The 19,016-nt window shown below is 42.9% G+C and overlaps 1 protein-coding gene across 5 annotated transcripts in view; it reads right to left on the bottom strand.

The window, feature by feature from the left end:
- KLHL5 (kelch like family member 5) overlaps window positions 1-12,792 on the bottom strand; it is an 82,780-nt gene extending 69,988 nt beyond the window's left edge. For 3 of the 5 annotated variants that reach the window (XM_043870989.1, XM_043870990.1, XM_043870992.1), the window contains exon 1: window positions 7,562-7,694. In XM_043870989.1, the coding sequence (XP_043726924.1) occupies window positions 7,562-7,614 (53 nt within the window). In that variant the 5' untranslated portion in view covers window positions 7,615-7,694. Of the gene's footprint in view, window positions 1-7,561; window positions 7,695-12,666 lie in introns of those variants that run through there. The other 2 variants (XM_043870993.1, XM_043870991.1) reach the window with 2 other exon arrangements.
- Window positions 12,793-19,016: the final 6,224 nt, after the last annotated feature.

Here is a 19,016-nt window from a genome sequence, read left to right as displayed (position 1 = left end):
AAGGAGTAAATATGTCTTCTATTCTGGAAAAGATGAGGTTCTTGAGTTGAAAATTTAAGTATGCCTCAAAAAAATTAATTTGGCAGGTGAAGAATGGATTTGTAAGGGAAGATGCCATTGGTGGGAAAATCAGTTAGAAAACTCTTTGAGGTGACAGGATAGTAACCTTGGCTAGAAGAAATGTGATCTGAAAGGGGAATGGCTGTTAAAACCTATTACAGGGTCAGGCCTTATAAAATGCCCATGTCAAATGGATAGGAAGAGGTCACAGAAGACAGCATTTTCAAACATGGATGGCTATGGGGGTTGAGTCATTAAGTCGTGTCCGACTCTTACATCTCCATGGACTGTAGCCTGCCAGGCTCCTCTATCCACAGGATTCTTCATGCAAGAATACTGAAGTAGGTTGCCATTTCCTTCTCCAGCGAATCTTCCCGACCGAGGAAATGAATCCCAGTCTCCTGCAATGCAGGCAGATTCTTTACCAACTCAGCTATGAGGGAAGCCTAGGTGACTATATGAATGCTAACATTAACATAAATAGGTTAAGAAAGAAGGATACTGTATCCTTATATATGTATGTTAGTTGCAAAGAGGTGGACATGACTGAGCAACTAACATACAGATAGATAGATAGACAAAATGTGGTCCACTGGAGAAGGGAATGGCAAACCACTTCAGTATTCTTGCCTTGAGAACCCCATGAACAGTATGAAAAGGCAAAAAGATAGGACACTGAAAGATGAAATCCCCAGGTTGGTAGATGCCCTATATGCTATTGGAGATCAGTGGAGAAATAACTCCAGAAAGAATGAAGGGATGGAGCCAAAGCAAAAACAACACCCAGCTGTGGATGTGACTGGTGATGGAAGCAAGGACCAATGATTTAAGAGCAATATTGCATAGGAACCTGGAATGTTAGGTCCATGAATCAAGGCAAACTGGAAGTGCTCAAACAGGAGATGGCAAGAGTGAACGTCAACATTTTAGGAATCAGCGAACTAAAATGGACTGGAATGGGTGAATTTAACTCAGATAACCATTATCTACTACTGTGCGCAAGAATCCCTTAGAGGAAATGGAGTAGCCATCATAGTCAACAAGCAAGTCCAAAATGCAGTACTTGGATGCAGTCTCAAAAACGACAGAATGATCTCTGTTCATTTCCAAGGCAAACCATTCAATGTCACAGGAATCCAAGTCTATGCCCTGACTAGTAACGCTGAAGAAGCTGAAATTGGTTCTATGAAGACCTACAAGATCTTCTAGAACTAACACCCAAAAAAGATGTCCTTTTCATTATAGGGGACTGGAATGCAAAAGTAGGAAGAAAAACCTGGAGTAACAGGCAAATTTGGCCTTGGAGTACAGAATGAAGCAGGGCAAAGGCTAATAGAGTTTTGCCAAGAGAATGCACTGGTCATAGCAAACACCCTCTTCCAACAACACAAGAGAAGACTCTACACATGGATGTTACCAGATGGTCAACAATGAAATCAGATTGATTATATTCTTTGCAGCCGAACATGGAGAAGCTCTATACAATCAGCAAAAACAAGACCAGGAGCTGACTGTGGCTCAGATCATGAACTCCTTATTGCCAACATCCACTGGATCATCCAAAAAGCAAGACAGTTCCAGAAAAACATGTTACTTCTGCTTTATTGACCATGCCAAAGCCTTTGACTGTGTGGATCACAACAAACTGCAGAAAATTCTGAGTTAGGAATACCAGACCACCTGACCTGCCTCTTGAGAAATCTGTATGCAGGTCAGGAAGCAACATGCTTCCTTCAAGGAGAAAGTCCTACAATGAAAAAAGTGTCAGTGGATCCAAACACTGTGCTTAGTGATGTAGTTAATTTACATTCCAGTGTGGGCTCCTTACTTCCTTCAGTTCAGTTCAGTCGCTCAGTCACATCCAACTCTTGGTGACCCCATGGACCGCAGCACGCCAGGCCCCCATGTCCATCACCAACTCTCGAGTTTACTCAGACTCATGTCCATCGAGTCGGTGATGCCACCCAGCCATCTCCTCCTGTCGTCCCCTTCTCCTCCTGCCTTCAATCTTTCCCAGCATCAGGGTTTTTTCCAATGAGTCAGTTCTTCACATTAGGCGGACAAAGTACTGGAGTTTCAGCTTGAGCATCAGTCATTCCAAGGAATATTCAGGACTGATCTCCTTTAGGATGGACTGGTTGGATCTCCTTGCAGTCCAAGGGACTCTCAAGAGTCTTCAACACCACAGTTCAAAAGCATCAACTCTTTGGCGCTCAGCTTTCTTTATGGTCCAACTCTCACATCCATACATGACTAGTGGAAAAACCACAGCCTTGACTAGATGGACCTTTGTAGCAAAGTAACGTCTCTACTTTTTAATATGCTGTTAGCCATAGCTTTTCTTCCGAACAGCAAGCGTCTGTTAACTTCATGGCTGCAGTCACCATCTGCAGTGATTCTGGAGCCTGAAAAAATAGTCTGTCACTGTTTTCACTGTTTCTCCATCTAGATGCCATGGAGTGATGGGACTGGATGCCAACTTAGTTTTCTGAATGTGGATTTAAGCCAGCTTTTTCACCTCTTTCACTTCATCAAGAAGCTCTTTAGTTCTTCTTCACCTTCTGCCATAAGGTGGTGTCATCTGCGTATCTGAGGTTATTGATCTTTCTCCCGGCAATCTTCATTCCAGCTTGTGCTTCATCCAGCCTGGCATTTTGCATGATGTACTCTGCATATAAGTTAAATAAGCAGGGTGACAATATACAACCTTGACGTTCTCCTTTCCCAATTTGGAACCAGTCTGTTGTTCCATGTCCAGTTAACTGTTGCTTCTTGACCTGCATACAGATTTCTCAGGAGGTACATAAGGTGGTCTGGTATTCCCATCTTTTCCAGTTTGTTGTGAAACTGTCCATCCACACAGTCAAAGGCTTTGGCATAATCAATAAATTAGATATTTTTTTGGAATTCTCTTGCTTTTTCTATGATCCAACAGATGTTTGCAATTTGATCTCTGGTTCCTCTGCCTTTTCTAAAACCAGCTTGAACATCTGGAAGTTCACAGTTCACATACTATTGAAGTCTGGCTTGGAGATTCCTTGAGAATCACTAATAGCCTAAAGAACCAGTTAGCTGGACCATGGATTTGAACACTTTGACAGGTTTTGCTTTCGACTTTGAGGATTTTCCCCATAGTCTTTTACAGTTTTCTAGGCTTCATCAAATTTGATAGCCAATCTGCTGTTTCCGTTATATTGAGATGATATACCAAAGCAATCAACTTAATTTTCAAGAATAAAAAACGTCGTTTCCTTACACTCCCATTAATTTACATGTTTATTAATGTTTAATAGTTACTGTAATAAGCATAACAGTTAAAAACAGGTTTGTGAATAAACACAACCAACTTTCGGTAAGTACCCAACTCAGTGGGTAGGCCCAAAGTCACGCAGGTCTGCCCTGGAGCAGCCTACTCAGCCATGAGTGATCTCTCGGTCTTCAGGATCAGGAGGTACATTTTACAGAGGGAAGAGCGTGCACTAGGTTAAAGCCATGAGCCAGTGCAGAGCTAGCCGGTGGGGGTGTTTCTGCTCTCACTGTCCCACACAATCACTTATTACTGGTACCCTAAGTGACACAGCAGAAAAAACATGAGCCAATAATCGAGCCTCTCACCAGCTAGCGCGTAATTTGAACAAATCACTTCACCTCCTCCATCTTTGGTTTTCTCTTCATTTAAATGGGATTCAGGAGGTAGCGTGTACAAGTATCAAGAAAGAATTTGAATTTGTAACAGCCGCTACCATTTTGTGAATGTGTAAATGTGCAAGGTAACATGTAATACTTTATACTGAATGTGGCATTTGGTTGTTACAGTCACTTGGGAAACAGGGTTCATCCCTTTTACCCTTATATATGAGGACACTGCAGTCATTTTGGAGCCCTCAAAAATAAAGTCTGTCACTGTTTCCCATCTTTTTGCCATAAAGTGATGGGACTGGATGCCATGATCTTAGTTTTCTGAATGTTGAGTTTTAAGCCAACTTTTTCACTCTCCTCTTTCACTTTCATCAAGAGGGTCTTTAGTTCTTCTTTGCTTTCTGCCATAAGGGTGGTGTCATCTGCATATCTGCTTGGAAGAAAAGCAATGACCAATCTAGAAAGCATATTAAAAAGCAGAGACATTACTTTGCCAACAAAGGTCCATCTAGTCAAAGGTATGGTTTTTCCAGTAGTCATGAATGGATGTGAGAGCTGAACCATAAAGAAAGCTGAAGGCTGAAGAATGGATGCTTTTGAACTGTGGTGTTGGAGAAGACTCTTGAGAGTCCCTTGGACTGCAAGGAGATCCAACCAGTCCATCCTAAAGGAAATCAGTCCTGAATATTCACTGGAAGGACTGATGCTGAAGCTGAAACTCCAACACTTTGGCCACCTCATGCGAAGAACTGACTCACTGGAAAAGACCCTGATGCTGAGAAAGATTGAAGGCAGGAGGAGAAGGGGACAACAGAGGATGAGACGGCTGGATGGCACACTGCCTCGACGAACATGAATTTGAGTGAGCTCTGGGAGTTGGTGATGGACAGGGAAGCCTGGCGTGCTGTAGTCCATGGGGTCGCAGAGTTGGACACAACTGAGCAACTGAACTGATGAAGCCACTGAAATGAAGTGAGATTACATATATTAATAAATGATGAGTAGCAGGGTTCAATTTGAATCCAGGACTGATTGTAAAGACCATACACTGTCAAGGATACCCCACTGCTTCTTGTTTTTAAGGTATTCTCATTTGTAGCTCATGACTACCTTGTGAGAAGTAGAGTAGGTAATTACCACCATTGTCCAAACTGGGAAGCAGATTCAGAGTATAGTTGATTTGATATCTAGGCTATCAAGGTTAGCTATTTAGAAGACAGCCATAGAACAGATTTAACGTATCACTCCTAATGTAACAATATACTATTAAGTTCAACTTTATTACAATTAAGTGCCAATGTGGCATTTATTCACCAAGTACAAATGCCTCACAGATCCTGCCCCACTTAAGCTCCCTGCCAACCTGTCACTGAATCTTATAGGATGAAGTGCTGACCCACATTAATATCAAAAGTACCTTTTCATCTCTCAACAGTGTATCAGTACTTACAGACAGCAGAAGAGCAAGTAACATTTAAAACTTCAGCTAAATTAATATTTTATGGACTTTGTATCCCCAACTTATCTATACAAGTTATCACAACTGATATTCTAAAGACTACAGCATAATTGTAACAAAATGGTGGTGGTGGTTTAGTTGCTAAGTAGTGTCCAACTCTTGCAACCCCAGGGACTGCAGCTTGCCAGGCTCCTCTGTCCATGGGATTCTCCGGGCAAGAACACTGGAGTGGGTTGCCATTTCTTTCTCCAGGGGATCTTCCCGACCCAGGAATCGAACTCGGGTCTCCTGCATTGCAGGCAGATTCTTTTACCAACTAAGCTACAAGGGAAGCCCAATAATAACAAAATATTTACTTTTAAATAGCCCTTTGACTTGTGACAGGTAAAAAAGATTTCCTTGCTGCCCACTCCCGATTTTGTGAATATAAGTGTATGTTTGTTGTGACAAGCATGAACGTCTTAATACCATAAATATGATGGCAAACCACTGCTAACTTCCTGCCAGATGCTTTGTTAGGCATGCGCACAGCTGTCCCGTGTGCCATAAAAAGTAATAATCTGGATAGCTATAATTTTGCTTTTTACTGACTTGAACAAAATCCAGTAAGTGTTTCTGTCTTGTCTGTAGCTTTACAGTGATGGAAAAAAGTGAGCCATCAGTACTCTTGAGACACTAATATAACCAAGCAAAACTGCCTGAGTTCTTGGAACACAATGTGTCAATCACAGATTAACTTGACTCTGTGGTAGGCCCAATCAGATTTTACAAACTGCATTTTATATTAGATAGAACAGTGTTAAGCTGGGTAAGGAAAGGATAAAAAGGTCAATGTAAACAACAGGAGAAAAACGTAAAGCACCATTTCTCAACAGCTTATAATTAGAAATGGTTAATCACTACAAACGTTAAACCAGTTAGCCATTAAAGAAACTCCCTGGCTTGACCTATAACTAAGAACTAAAAAACAAAACAAGAAGGAAAGAAGAGAAAAAGCCACCAAATGACTGTTTTATAATTTAACTCCGGTAAAAAGCAAAAGAAGGCAATCTAAGTAAGTCACATGGTGATCAGTGGAGACCAGTGGAGGCAAGGGTTATTTCTTAGTGTTAATCCAATGTTCTCAGGCAGTTCAGAGCCATTCTCTCAAACTCCCAGTCTCCAAACTGGGAGGGGGGATGGCAAATAAACTTAGAAAAACGAGTGGTGTGGCCCCTCCATCCAATGTGCCACGCAGAATCTGTCCAGTAATTCTAAACTCTGCAGATCACAGAACTGACTCTCCCTTCTTTCTGCTTATCAGAGGACCCTCTGCCCAAAGAAGGGAAGACTCAGTAGAAATGAGCCAACTGTCCTCAAATCTAAATCTCTAATTTGCTCTCCATACCACAGCCAAAGTTAACCTTTCAAAGTGTAATTCTTGATCCCATCACTCTTAGTTAAAACCTCCCCCACCCCGTGCCCCCCGAAAAATAAAAGCCAAGCTCTTTGGTATGGAATTTAGTGTTTTTGACAATCTAATGGTCCCAGCCCACCTTCCAGCCTTATCTTTCTCTTCTCTATTTCCCTCTATCTCATACTTCCTGTCATGAAAAGAGTTAAAACACACAACATTAAAGTTAACAAAATGAATATTACTGAATACTTCCCGAATGAAAAGGGCTATGGAAGACACTGTGGATAATGACAAGTGTGGGTAAAACCTTTTTCTCTTCTACTACCAACCTTCAGTTAACTCTCTTGGTTCTACTTCCTTGGCAATCTAATGAAGTAGGTATGTTAACTATGTTACCTGGCAACATTCCTCAAGTAAAAATGATCCCCCTGATTAAGTTTGCATCTGGACTCAGAGGAATTATAATGAACTATAAATACCTCATAAGCAGCAATGGCTTTGACTTTCCTAGGTGTGATAGCTCTTGAAACTGGCACATCCCTCGAGGGGACCCTGAAGTTAAATCTATGGAGTCATAGAAGAGACAGTGTCTCCTGTGGGATATGAGGTTTTAAGCCAAGCCAGCTCTGGGACCTACCTGATGTGAGCTTTGCTTCCTAGCACCTACGCTTTCACGTGGGGAGATGTCTCCCAGGTGTCTCCATAAACTGCTTACACAGCCTGCTGTGAGGATCACAAGCACTGATGAGGAATATGTGATGCTGCCTTGCCAGCCAGCTGTGGTTCCTGTCTGATATCTTCTGAGTAAACAAGCCCATAGCAGTTTTGTAAGTCTGAACCCAAGAAAACCCAATCATTTCCACAGCAACAAGACTGTTAAGAATGTTTTAAATGAGGCTGCAGATGTTCTACAATCTGAACCCAAACTCATTCCTCTTTTTGCCTTTTTTAGCCTAACATATAGCCCTGATAAATCCCACCTAATCTCATACACAGCTTTTACTCACCTTCCTCTGTTGTTAACTCTTTTCTCCTGGGGATGCCTTCTTCCGGGTAACATATACCTCTCCACAGTCCATCCCTTCAGCCATCTGCTGAGGTGAAGCTATGGATGTTTTTCAACTCAAATGAATGGAGACACTGCATAGGTAAAGAATGGCAAGGAAACTCTGGTAGAAAAGCTAAGTACACAGTTCAAAGAAAAAGAATGGAAATTTATTGACAATAAAAATAGGTTAAGTTGGTGGAGAAATACAGCAATGGCACGTTAAAGGGTAAAATGTCCAAGGAGACTGTCTAGATCAATCTGAAGGGTAGAAAAGAATAGAAAAGCAGTCTTCCTGCATTATTAGTCATGGGAAGAAACATGGGAGCCCTCTATTAGCATCAGAAGTAGGTGATTTATAAGCATTAGACAATTCAGTAATCTGTACCTTGGGAGAGGGAAGAGATGGCTGACAGCATTACAATGGAGATGGCATCTGCCAGTGTTCTGGGAGGGGATATTGTTGCTACAAGTCAGCTCCAGTTCTACCTTCTTATCCTGATTATTCTAATCAGCCTGTCCCACTAGATTTGCCAGCTGACGTTAATTATGTAGTAGTGCTTTCATGGACATCACAGGTTTCTTTCATCCTAAGCGATTAGAACTGCCTCTCTCTCTATTACAAAGTTGTCAATTACCCTAACTTGTTATACTTTAGGGCCAACTCTATCATTTCCAGACTCTGATAGTAAATTACCTTAAGAACTAACCAAGATGTGGCACTTAGAAAAAATTAGTTCTTCTGAAATGGCCAAAGGCTCTAATTCTTTTCCTTTAAGTCTGTGAACTCTTAGGTTAAATGCACCCATTTAAGAGCAGAACAGAGAAAGCCAGCCAACAGAGAAAAGAGGAATAAAGTGTATGTGTGGAGAGAGACACTGGCAAGAAATTATAGATATGGAGAGGAAAAGCAGCTCCAGCTCCTAACTTTCTGTTGCAGATGCCAGTTGCCTCTGAGCAACTGCACGTCCTGCCCTTGGATTCTTGGACAGAGAGCTATACCCCTTTTCCAACAAAATACTCTTTCTGCTTACATTAGTTAAAGTAATTTTCTATAACATCACCAAATAATCCCTAAGACCAAAAAAGATGATTAGAAGCAAAGTGTAATGATGTAGATAAACATAACCAAGTTTTATCATATTAAAAGATTCTGTTTATGTTATTTTAAAGAGAAAAAAAGGAGACAGAATTCAATTATAGCTGTTTCCTGTTGGGGTGTAAACTTCCCATACAGTTTTTTACCCTCATGGGATCTAACACAGGGCCTCATACAATACCACATTTAACAAATGTTTACTGAATGGACATATAATTAAAAAATAATGAAATTCACTTGGCCAAACACTTTGTCTAATTGGGAGTTTTCAAAAGCACTTCAGTTCCAATTAATAAAAGATGTTCTTTATAATTCTCATTAGCATAATTCTATGATTACATATACACAAAGAAATGCTGTTTTCTATTCCCTAAATAGAATACTGAAAAAACATGGTTTGGATTTGATTTATTCAGACTGTGTTAACTCATGGAACTATAAAGTCTGCTTAGTTGTAGTCCAAAAGACCATCCCAAGATTATCTCCATTTTCCTCTTTTTGGGTACAAGATAGAATTACATTTCCCCTCCTCCTTGAAGCTGGGTTGCAGTCATATGACTTGTTTGGCCAATGAAATGGCAGTGGAAGTTATATGTGTCATTAAAAGTCTTTAAAAGCCAATGTGCAATTTATCACATCCTTCCCCCTGCCTAATAAACATGGAAGCAGGTGTTAAGATGAGCCTCTCACGATCCGGGGCGCTAAATGACTCCTGGAACAGAGCTCTCCTGCTGACCCTAACTGGACACTTAGCAAGACTGAGAAACAATCTTTTGTTGTTTTAAACCACTAAGACATGAGCACATAAATGAAGACAATGAATACCTTTGGCCCTCAATTTATCTTCAGGATGGTAACATTTTATATAGTATTGAATCGCTTATAGCAGAGTATCCCCAACCTCCGGGATCTAACGCCTGATGATCTGAGGTAGGGTTGATGTAGTAATAATAGAAATAAAGCGCACAATAAATGTACTGTGCTTGACTCATCCCGAGACAACACCACCCCCCACCCCATCTGTGGAAAAACTGTCTATCATGAAACCCATCCCTGTGCCAAAAAGGATGGGGAGCACTGATTTATAGAATACTTTCTTATAGAAGTGTCCCTCATTATCCTAAGTCTCCAAATCCAAACACAAGAATTGAACAGAGTCAAAATTTTGGACTAATCCCTCATTCTCTCAACTCTCACTACTTGCTATCGGAAACTCAACAGGCCAAATATATTTGGATAGGATGATATTTCTTGCTGTTGAAACACTCACCATCTACACTCAGGAATGGAAATAATTTATAGTAAAGGATTCTTGATACATTATTTTATTTGCACTCTTAAAGCTGTTTTTCTACTACTCAGTACCTATTAGACGCTCAACATTCACTGAATGAACTGCATGCTGTCATCATTGTAATCTTACAAATAAGGAAACAGATTCAGAGAGGTTCATAAACTTACTGGAAACAACCCTGCACATTAATGGCACAATCCCAGATATTCTGGCTCCAAATCCTCTCCATTATGTACCATGCTTTCCAAGATGTCTTATAGCTACAGAATTCCAGGTCTGACAGTAATAGTGCCAGTAGTGTTTGGAATAAAAAGCAAATGTTAATAATGTATCTATATCCAAGAATAATTAAAATCATCCTTTAAGGGGTTCTACTTGCCTAAACCTAGTTTAATTCAAGATCCCAAGTTCCCTAAAGCACAGAACAACAGGAGGAAGTTCTAGAGATCATTTGGTCCAACAGGCAATTTGTAGAACAATGAGGAACTGTAAAAGAACTCTGGGGCAAAGTAGTCTTTTCCTTTGATGTAAAATATTTTAAAATTCTGGGCTCCCTAGGTGGCGCAGGGGTAAAGAACCCACCTGCCAATGCAAAGAGATGTTGGTTCAATGCCTGGCTGGGGAAGATCCCCTGGAGGAGGAAATGGTATCCCGCTCCAGTATTCTCGCCTGGGAAATTCCATGGACAGAGAAGCCTGGCAGATTACAGTTCAAGGGGTTGCAAAGCATCAGACACAACTGAGCACATACACACATTTAAATCCTGACTTTTACTTTTATCTTTACTTTGGCTCTTAATAAACTGGTAAACCTCAGGCCCTTTGCTCTCTCATTCTTATCAAATCTCAGTTATAAGAAATATTCACAAAGACTGCTTGAAGGATAAGCAATCCACCCACTTCTACAGGTTCAGTGGTTTTGAATTTGTGGTCCATATCAAATAAATTTGGAGAAGGTCACACAATACACCCCCCTTTACAAAAGTAAACTGTAACATTAGCCAAGAAATTGAGAAAACAAAAAACTACTGACATTTCTTATCTCAAACTTATTTAAGCTAAAATCTTATTTCAAGAAATAAACTACTGATTTCTCATGCCTCAGAACACAGTTTGGGAAATACTATTCTAGGTAACTCTACACATTATGAATGGATCATTATGAAAGGCTTAACGCCTTTACAGAGCTTACCTTTAGAGTCTTACTATTGCTCTACACTGAAGTACATTGTTATCCAAAATTCATCAGTTTCTGTAGAGATACTTTAAAAATGTTGTCAACTGATCACAACAATCTCTTTTTATTAGGCCCCATGAGAAAACCTTCCTCTCAGGCCTAATTATTGGAAAATGCTGGGCTTAGGCAGAAGAACTGGTCTGTTTTTATCTCAGAATTTGAAATACACTGAAACTTACTTTATTCCTCTTTCTTCCCCCTGGCTGCCAGCGATGTTCAGAGCCAAAACTGTGACTCGCCTCTAGTTCAGGATCTTAGGCACTTGGTATTATCTTACCCTTGACTTTTTTTCCCTGCTCTGCTTCAACTTTTCATTTAGTTTTGTTTTACCCCACAGTACCATATGGACACTAAGTTGCTTTAAATCATTTTTGTAACTATTATATACATCAAGTTCTACTTTCTTACAATTTCATACTGATTTCTCCCTACCTTTCCCAGTACCCCGAAATATCAGTGTCACCTTTGTGTAAAAGTATTTATATAGCTTTGAGAAGCCAACAGAACATACGCATTCACAATATAGTCACATTCACTATGCTTAAAATCCAAAGAGGTCATTATTGGTTTTTCAGCGGTCTAATAATCAAAAAGACTTATTAAGCTTTTTTAAACGGAAGGACAATTGCCATTTATTGGGTACCAATAACTGCTAGGCACTTAATACACAATACTTCCGTGTTGTTGTTGTTTTTTTAAAGCAAAGAGATTGGCATATATATTATCTCTGGAAAAATGCGCAAGAAACTGGTAATGTTGCTGGGTGGGGCGAGACAGCGTATCTCTTCTGTACTGTGAATTTTGTAAATGTATCATTAAAAAATTTTTTTTAATGAATCAATAATAAAGACGGCAGAAATGCTTTACTCGTTAATACAGCAAACTTTCTTCATCATGTTTTGATCTCTGCGTACGACTGAAATGCCTAAATGAAAAAGTTTCAACCAGAACTGAAACGCCTAAATAAAAAGTTTCAACCAGACACGCTGGTTTTTCTTGAAATAAAGTCTCTTTCTTATTTTCTACACTCCCAGGGTGAGGCAATTACCTAAAAACTTAGCTTATGGTAGCCTCAGGGTAACGAGGGGAAAAAAAAAGTCCAGAATGGTTTCCAGTTAAGTTTTATTGGTAGAAGAGTACAGGGAGGAAGCACTGATTCTGGACAGCAGCCCACCGGCCACAAACGCCGCGTCTAGAACTTTGCACAACTCGGGAGCGGCCCAGACGCCGCTCCGGGCTCGCGACTGAGCGGCCGGAGGCCGGACCGCGGTTCGAGCCCCAGGAGGTCCCCGCCTGGCCCACCCTCCGGAGCGAGACGCCCGGGGCCGCCTCCCCGAGGAACCGGCGGGAGGGTCGCGTGGGGGCGGGGAGCGGGCCTCCGTGCGCGGCCAACCCGCCGCGGCCCCCTCCCCGGCGCCGAGGAGGAAGTCGCACTTACCGCGTCGGGCTCCGGAGGCGGCCGGGGGTCACGGCGGGGCGGGGCGGCCAGGCGGGCGGAGGGCAGGCGGGAGGCGGGGGCCGGCGGGCCGAGGGGAAGGATGCTCGGCCCCTCGGGCGCCCCCAACCCCTTCCCGGTGGCCTCACGCCCGCCGCCGGCCGGCCCGGGGCGGGCCACTCCTGCTCCGTCAGGCGGTGCGAGGCCAGGGGGCGAGAAACTCGGCAGGCGGCGCGGGAGGGGGCCGAGCTGGCGGCCGGGGGTCGGGGCGCCGCTAGCCCGGCAGTCCCGGCGCGGCGCGAGCAGCTGCCCGCCCCGCCCCCTTCCTCCAGGCCCCGCCCCCCTCGCCGGCCCGCTGGCTCCGGGAGGCCGCCGCCGCGGGGTTGGTGGTTTCCCTTCCCCCGGCCTGGTGCGCGCCGACGGCCCGGGCAGTGCGGGAAGGAAGGGGAGCGGCGGGGTGCAGCCGGGGGCGCTTGTGGGGGAGGGGGACGTCAGGCTGGGTGGGGCTCTGGGGGAGGGGGCGGGGCGCCGAGGACCTGACAAAGATTCCGGTTGTTTCCTGCCCCTTGAAACTGGGATAAGGGAAAATTCCTGGGGGTGGCAGTTTAGGAAGAGGTCCCTCTGCAGGGCTGGAAGGCGATCAGAGAGCCGGCCTGTGTGTTTTGTTTTGTTTTGTTTTTTTGATTCCTTGCAGGACAGGATTGTATTGTTCTAAAGCTTTGGGGGAACTCACCAAGAGTTGCCTCTTTCCTCCAGACTCTACCCTTTCCGCATGCAACACGCTGGTAATTATTGCGCTCCATAGTGGGTTTGTGGATACGTGACCTGATAATTACGATCCTCAACTTTGGGGTCATAATCATGGTTTTCTAGTGGTGGGATAATAGGAATTCCGCTGAAGTTGGTTCCTTCTTCACTCCTCTAGCCAATATATATTAATGCATGTACTTATATATATATATATAGTGTGTGTGCGTGTATATGTATATATGCCAGGTGCTGAGAATTCAGTTCATTCAGCGCCTATATCCCAACACCAATCGAAAGCGCTTCGTATAGCTTAACTCAATCAGTCTTAAGCAAAGCAGCTAAGGTCCCTGCACCCACGGAGCTCACGGTGGATAAGGGAAGGAAGAGGTTTCCTTAGTTTGTCTCCAAGTGTTGTGTAAAGGAAATGTCCACTTGCTCTCTGTTCTCAAAGTAATGAGTCTGTTCATTGTTTGCAGACTCAGTGCTCCTGTGATACATTGTCATCCTGTCCATGAGGTTGCATTTGGTCAGTCCTCCCAAAGTGAAATTTGCACTGGAGGTCTTTAGTATGTGTCCATAATGAAAACCCAAATGCAAGCAAATGAATGGTCCAGAAGACTGATGAGTCAAGTCAACAACTGAACAGCTTGGCCAAATCGCGTTTGTGGCAACATCCTGGGGTGGCTGGGAGATTTAGGGATCTATTTTTGTACATTCCCACTTGGGGAAGTGGTTAGAAAAACCAACATAATGTAAAACACTGAGGCACTGATATGGACTGCTAGTTCAAAAGGAATGGATGGGCTGATTTTAAACTGTTACAATCAGGAAGAGATACTTGACAAAATCCCAGGGAGAGCTACAACCACAAAGCACAGGATGCATTTTTTTTTTTTTTAATCAGAGCCACCTGGAAGAGACTCCCCACTCCCTCTTTGCAATCACACCTACATACATGGATAAAAATTACTTGAATAGCATTGTCTTTAATTACAAAAGACAGCTGTGAAACCCACAGTCTGAATTTTTGGAGTTGAATGCTATTTTTCAGCCTTCATTTGATTTCTCTGTGTTAACATTTGTGTACATTCACAGCAAACGACATTGCTCTCATAGTTTTGTTTCCTCTTATCATTATTTGTTGTTCAGTTTTGGAAATTTAATTCAGTCTTTTGGGTTTATAGTGAGAAAGGCTAGAAAAGTGTTACAATCAAATCAGATTACAATTGTAAAAAGAAAATGAATCCTAATTTAAGAAATAGGAATTCTTTCTCCTTTATTTCATACTAAATATATTGTTTAAAGTCTATCAAAATTGGGAGAGGAGTATGTCTATATTGTCTCTATATTATCACCCTGCTTGTTTACCTTATATGCAGAGCACATCATGCGAAATGCCAGGCTGGATGAAGCACAAGCTGGAATGAAGATTGCCAGGAGAAATATCAATAACCTCAGATATGCAAGTGACACCAACCTTATGGCAGAAAGCGAAGAACTAAAGAGCCTCTTGATGAAAGTGAAAGAGGAGAGTGAAAAAGCTGGCTTAAAACTCAACATTCAAAAAACGAAGATCATGGCATCCAGTCCCATCACTTTATGGTACATAGATGGGGAAACAATGGAATCAGTGAGAGACTTTATTTCCTTGGGCTCCAAAAATCACTGCAGATGGTGACTGCAGCCATGAAGTTAAAAGATGCTTGCTCCTTGGAAGAAAAGCTATGACAAACCTAGATTGCATATGAAAAAGCAGAGACAACTTTACCAACAAAGGTCAAAGCTATGGTTTTTCCGGTAGTCATGTGTGGATGTGAGAGTTGGACCATAGTGAAAGCAGAGCACCAAAGAATTGATGCTTTTGAACTGTGGTGTTGGAGAAGACTCTTGAAAGTCCCTTGGACTCCAAGAAAATCAAACCAGTCAATCTTAAAGTAAATCAATCCTGAACATTCATTGGAAGGGCTGAAGCTGAAGCTCTAATACTTTGGCCACCTACTGTGAAGAACTGACTCATTGGAAAAGATTCCGATGCTGGGAATGATTGAAGGCAGGAGGAGAAGGGGATGACAGAGGATGAGATGGTTGGATGGCATCACCGACTCGATGGACATGAGTTTGAGCAAGCTCCAAGAGTTGGTGATGGACAGGGAGGCCTGGTGGGTTGCAGTCCATGGGTTCGCCAAGAGTCAGACACGACTTGAGTGACTGAACTGAACTGAAATCTATTCTCTTTGACTTACTAATTTTGTTTTCAGGTTATTTGTTCCACCACCCCAGTGAAAGCAAATCAAATATACATCCCTTATGACCTGACATCCTGCTTTGGCCTCAGCTGACAGCATGCTTACTCTCAGGCTGTTCGCCACAGTGGACTTCTTTTCTGCCATCACACCAAGCATTTGCCAGCGAAGTCTTTGCATGTCTCTGTTTGGAACACTCTTAGCCATATACACGACTGTCTCCCTTTTCCTTCATGTCACGTTTCCTGACTGTGCTATGTAAACTTGCAAACCATAACCCCCACTCCATCTCCTTATTTCTCACCACTTAGCACTACCTGACATTTATCTGTTTCTCTGTTTCCACTAGAATATTAACTTCAGGACAGCAGAACCTTGTCTTTTTAGTTCACTGTTACATTTCCAGTGTTGTCTGTCACATAGTAGATGTGTGCATGTGTGCTAAGTCACTTCAGCTGTGTCCAACTCTATGCAAAACCCTATGGACTATAGCCAGCCAGGCTCCTCTGTCCATGGGATTCTCCAGGCAAGAATATTGGAGCGGGTTGCCATGCCCTCCTCCAGAGGATCTTCCCCACCCAGGGATTTTATGTCTCCTGCATTGGCAGCTTCTTTACCACTAGTACCACCTGGGAAGCCCCACATAGTAGATGGTGGTATTGGTGGTTTAGTCACTAAGTCGTGTCCGACTTTTGTGACCAGTATACGTGTGAGCCTGCTAGGCTCCTCTGCACATGGGATTTCTCAGGCAAGTATACTAGAGTGGGTCACCATTTCCTTCTCCACATAGTAGATACTCAGCAGCTATTTTCTGAAGGAATGAATGGCTTCAGATAGGGAAGATAGGTTGTATTCCTTTTTGTAATGGCCAAAGGGCCTTCATGAAATTTATCTTGTAGCTGGGGTCATCTGACTTAGACATATTAATGAGGTCTCAAATGCAGCCTGGTTTTACCGTATTTAAAATTAGAATTAGAAAATGGTAGTTTTAAACTTCTTATTCTGGCAATATACTAAGAAACAGGAATTGAAGAAGCATTCACAGCTAAGAATTTATGGTAAGATCTTACAACTTGGCCCATAAATGGATCCATAGAATCAAGAGAGTAATAATAGATCAATAAATGCTGTCAAAGTCTTAGTATTTCTTCCCTGAGATGATATAGCAGCAATCAGAAGTGGAATAATTGAACCTAAAATGTGATTACTCTACTGATAACTTGATAAATGGTGCCAATACAATGTCCTTTGAATGCTCAAATGATTTTAGTTGGGAATAATCATGACAGGGAGGGTGACAATTAATGTTTGAATTTAGTTAATGTGTAGTACTGATAGCAAACAGAACTTAATCCTACTGTGTGGATGCACTTGGTAAAGAAATGGTTTTACTTTTCATTTTCTGCTCTGATTATCAGTTGTGTGGGTGGGGAGGATTAAAAGCTTAAATATCATTTTATGTAGTTATCTATGTTCAAAATCTGGATATCACAAATGGGATTGCTTTTAGAGGCTTTAGGATTACTTTTAACAGTATTGTTGTTCTTAATGTTTTGACATGAAACAGCCTCCTGTTTCATGAAAATACACAGCTGTGTCCAACTCCATGCGACCCTATGGACTGTAGCCAGCCAGGCTCCTCTGTCCATGTGGATTTTCCAGGCAAGAATATTGGAGTGGGTTGCCATACCCTCCTCCAGGGGATCTTTCCAGTTATAAGATAAATTTCATGAAAGTCCTTTGGCCATTATGAAAAAGAATACAACCTATCTTTCCTATCTGAAGTTATTCATTCCTTCAAAAAATAGTTGCTGAGTATCTACTGTGTGGGGCTTCCCAGGTGGTGCTAATGGTAAAGAATCTGCCTGCCAATGCAGGAGACATTTCCTCCTATGAAAATACACAGCTTTAAGAGGTCTGAGCAGATCATACCCCTGGAAGGAGCCTTTCCAGGGTGGGAGGTAACAGGTGACCAAGTAAATCCAACCCAAAATATGTCCCCTTGAATTTTACCTCAGATCCTCATTCTGGTTTCTCTTGGTTCCCCAGGGCAATTCATTCCTCCTTTTAACTTGATGAAAAAAAAGTGAAAGTCGCTCAGTCTTGTCTGACTCTTTGTGACCCCATGGACTATACAATCCATGGAATTCTCCAGGCCAGAAGACTGGAGTGGGTAGCCTTTCCCCTCTCCAGGGGATCTTCCCAACCCAGGGATCAAGCCCAGGTCTCTTGCATTGCGGGTGGATTCTTTACCAGCTGAGCCAGGAGGGAAGCCCAAGAATACTGGAGTGGGTAGCTTATCCCTTTTTCAGCAGATCTTCCAACCCATAAATCGAACCGGGGTCTCCTGCCTTGCAGGCAGATTCTTTACCAACTGAGCCTGATGCAAACACCAAAATAAAAAGTTTCCTCAGCTTTCTTTACCACAGCCAAGCCAATCTAGAATTTTCAAAATGAACTTTTAAAGACCAAGTTCTAGAGGAAAATAAAAATGAAATTATTATGGAAAATATAAACAGCACCTGTAACTCCATTCATTTGTTCAACTGCTCTCCTATGGTTTCCTATGGATGAAAGGAACAACCTTTCATCCCCAAAGGGCAGGTATAAATTTATAGACAATTTGCCTAGTTTCCTTCTCTCCTGGCTCTCTTTCCTTCTCCACATGGTAGGGTCATTTTTGTGTCTTTTACATGAGCGGCATCAGGCTTGTCCCAGGCACAACCGCTGGACTTGTCCACCTGTTCAGTCCTTCCTTCCGGTCAGAGGGTGCTGGCGTAGTCCCAGTCCAGTCCCAGGACTTTGAGGACTCTGAGGACAGTGTGAGAGCTCCTTCTTTAGGCGGAACTCTCTTAATGGAGGAAAGGTCGTTCTAAGCTCACTGTCAGCTCACTTCTTTTCGTCTTCAGAGCATTCACATAAGAACTGTCCTTCAAGCACAGCCCTCTTGGGACAGGGGCCTGGCCGGGCTGGGCAGCAGAGACCGCAGAGTCAGATGCTGACAGTCTGAGGGTTTCTCGCTGGAGGGCAGCCCTGTTCGAAGGAGGGAAAAGCAATGGCAAGGGCGGCCCTCTGGGGAGAGATGCCCCCCACCAGCCACAGACACACAGGGACCTTCAAAGCGCAAAGCCATGGCCACAGTCCAGTAGACGTGCAAACTTGGATGGACTCCCTTCTGAGTCAGGAGGGGCTTCCAGGAGACCTCCCTGCAGTGCCTCCCAGGAAACAGACAGACAGAGGGACAAGAAGGGACTTGTCTAAAGCTACCCGCAAGTCAGTGGCAGGACCCAGGTGGGTCCAGCAGGTCCGTCCACCCGCAGTCTAGGACATGTGACTGTCACAGATAGCCCTGCAGATCCC

Source organism: Cervus elaphus, chromosome 17 (genome assembly GCF_910594005.1).
Source record: "Cervus elaphus chromosome 17, mCerEla1.1, whole genome shotgun sequence".
Classification (NCBI taxonomy): Eukaryota; Metazoa; Chordata; class Mammalia; order Artiodactyla; family Cervidae; genus Cervus; species Cervus elaphus.
Note: the sequence above shows the minus strand (reverse complement) of the source record. Positions and strands in the feature narration are given on the sequence as shown.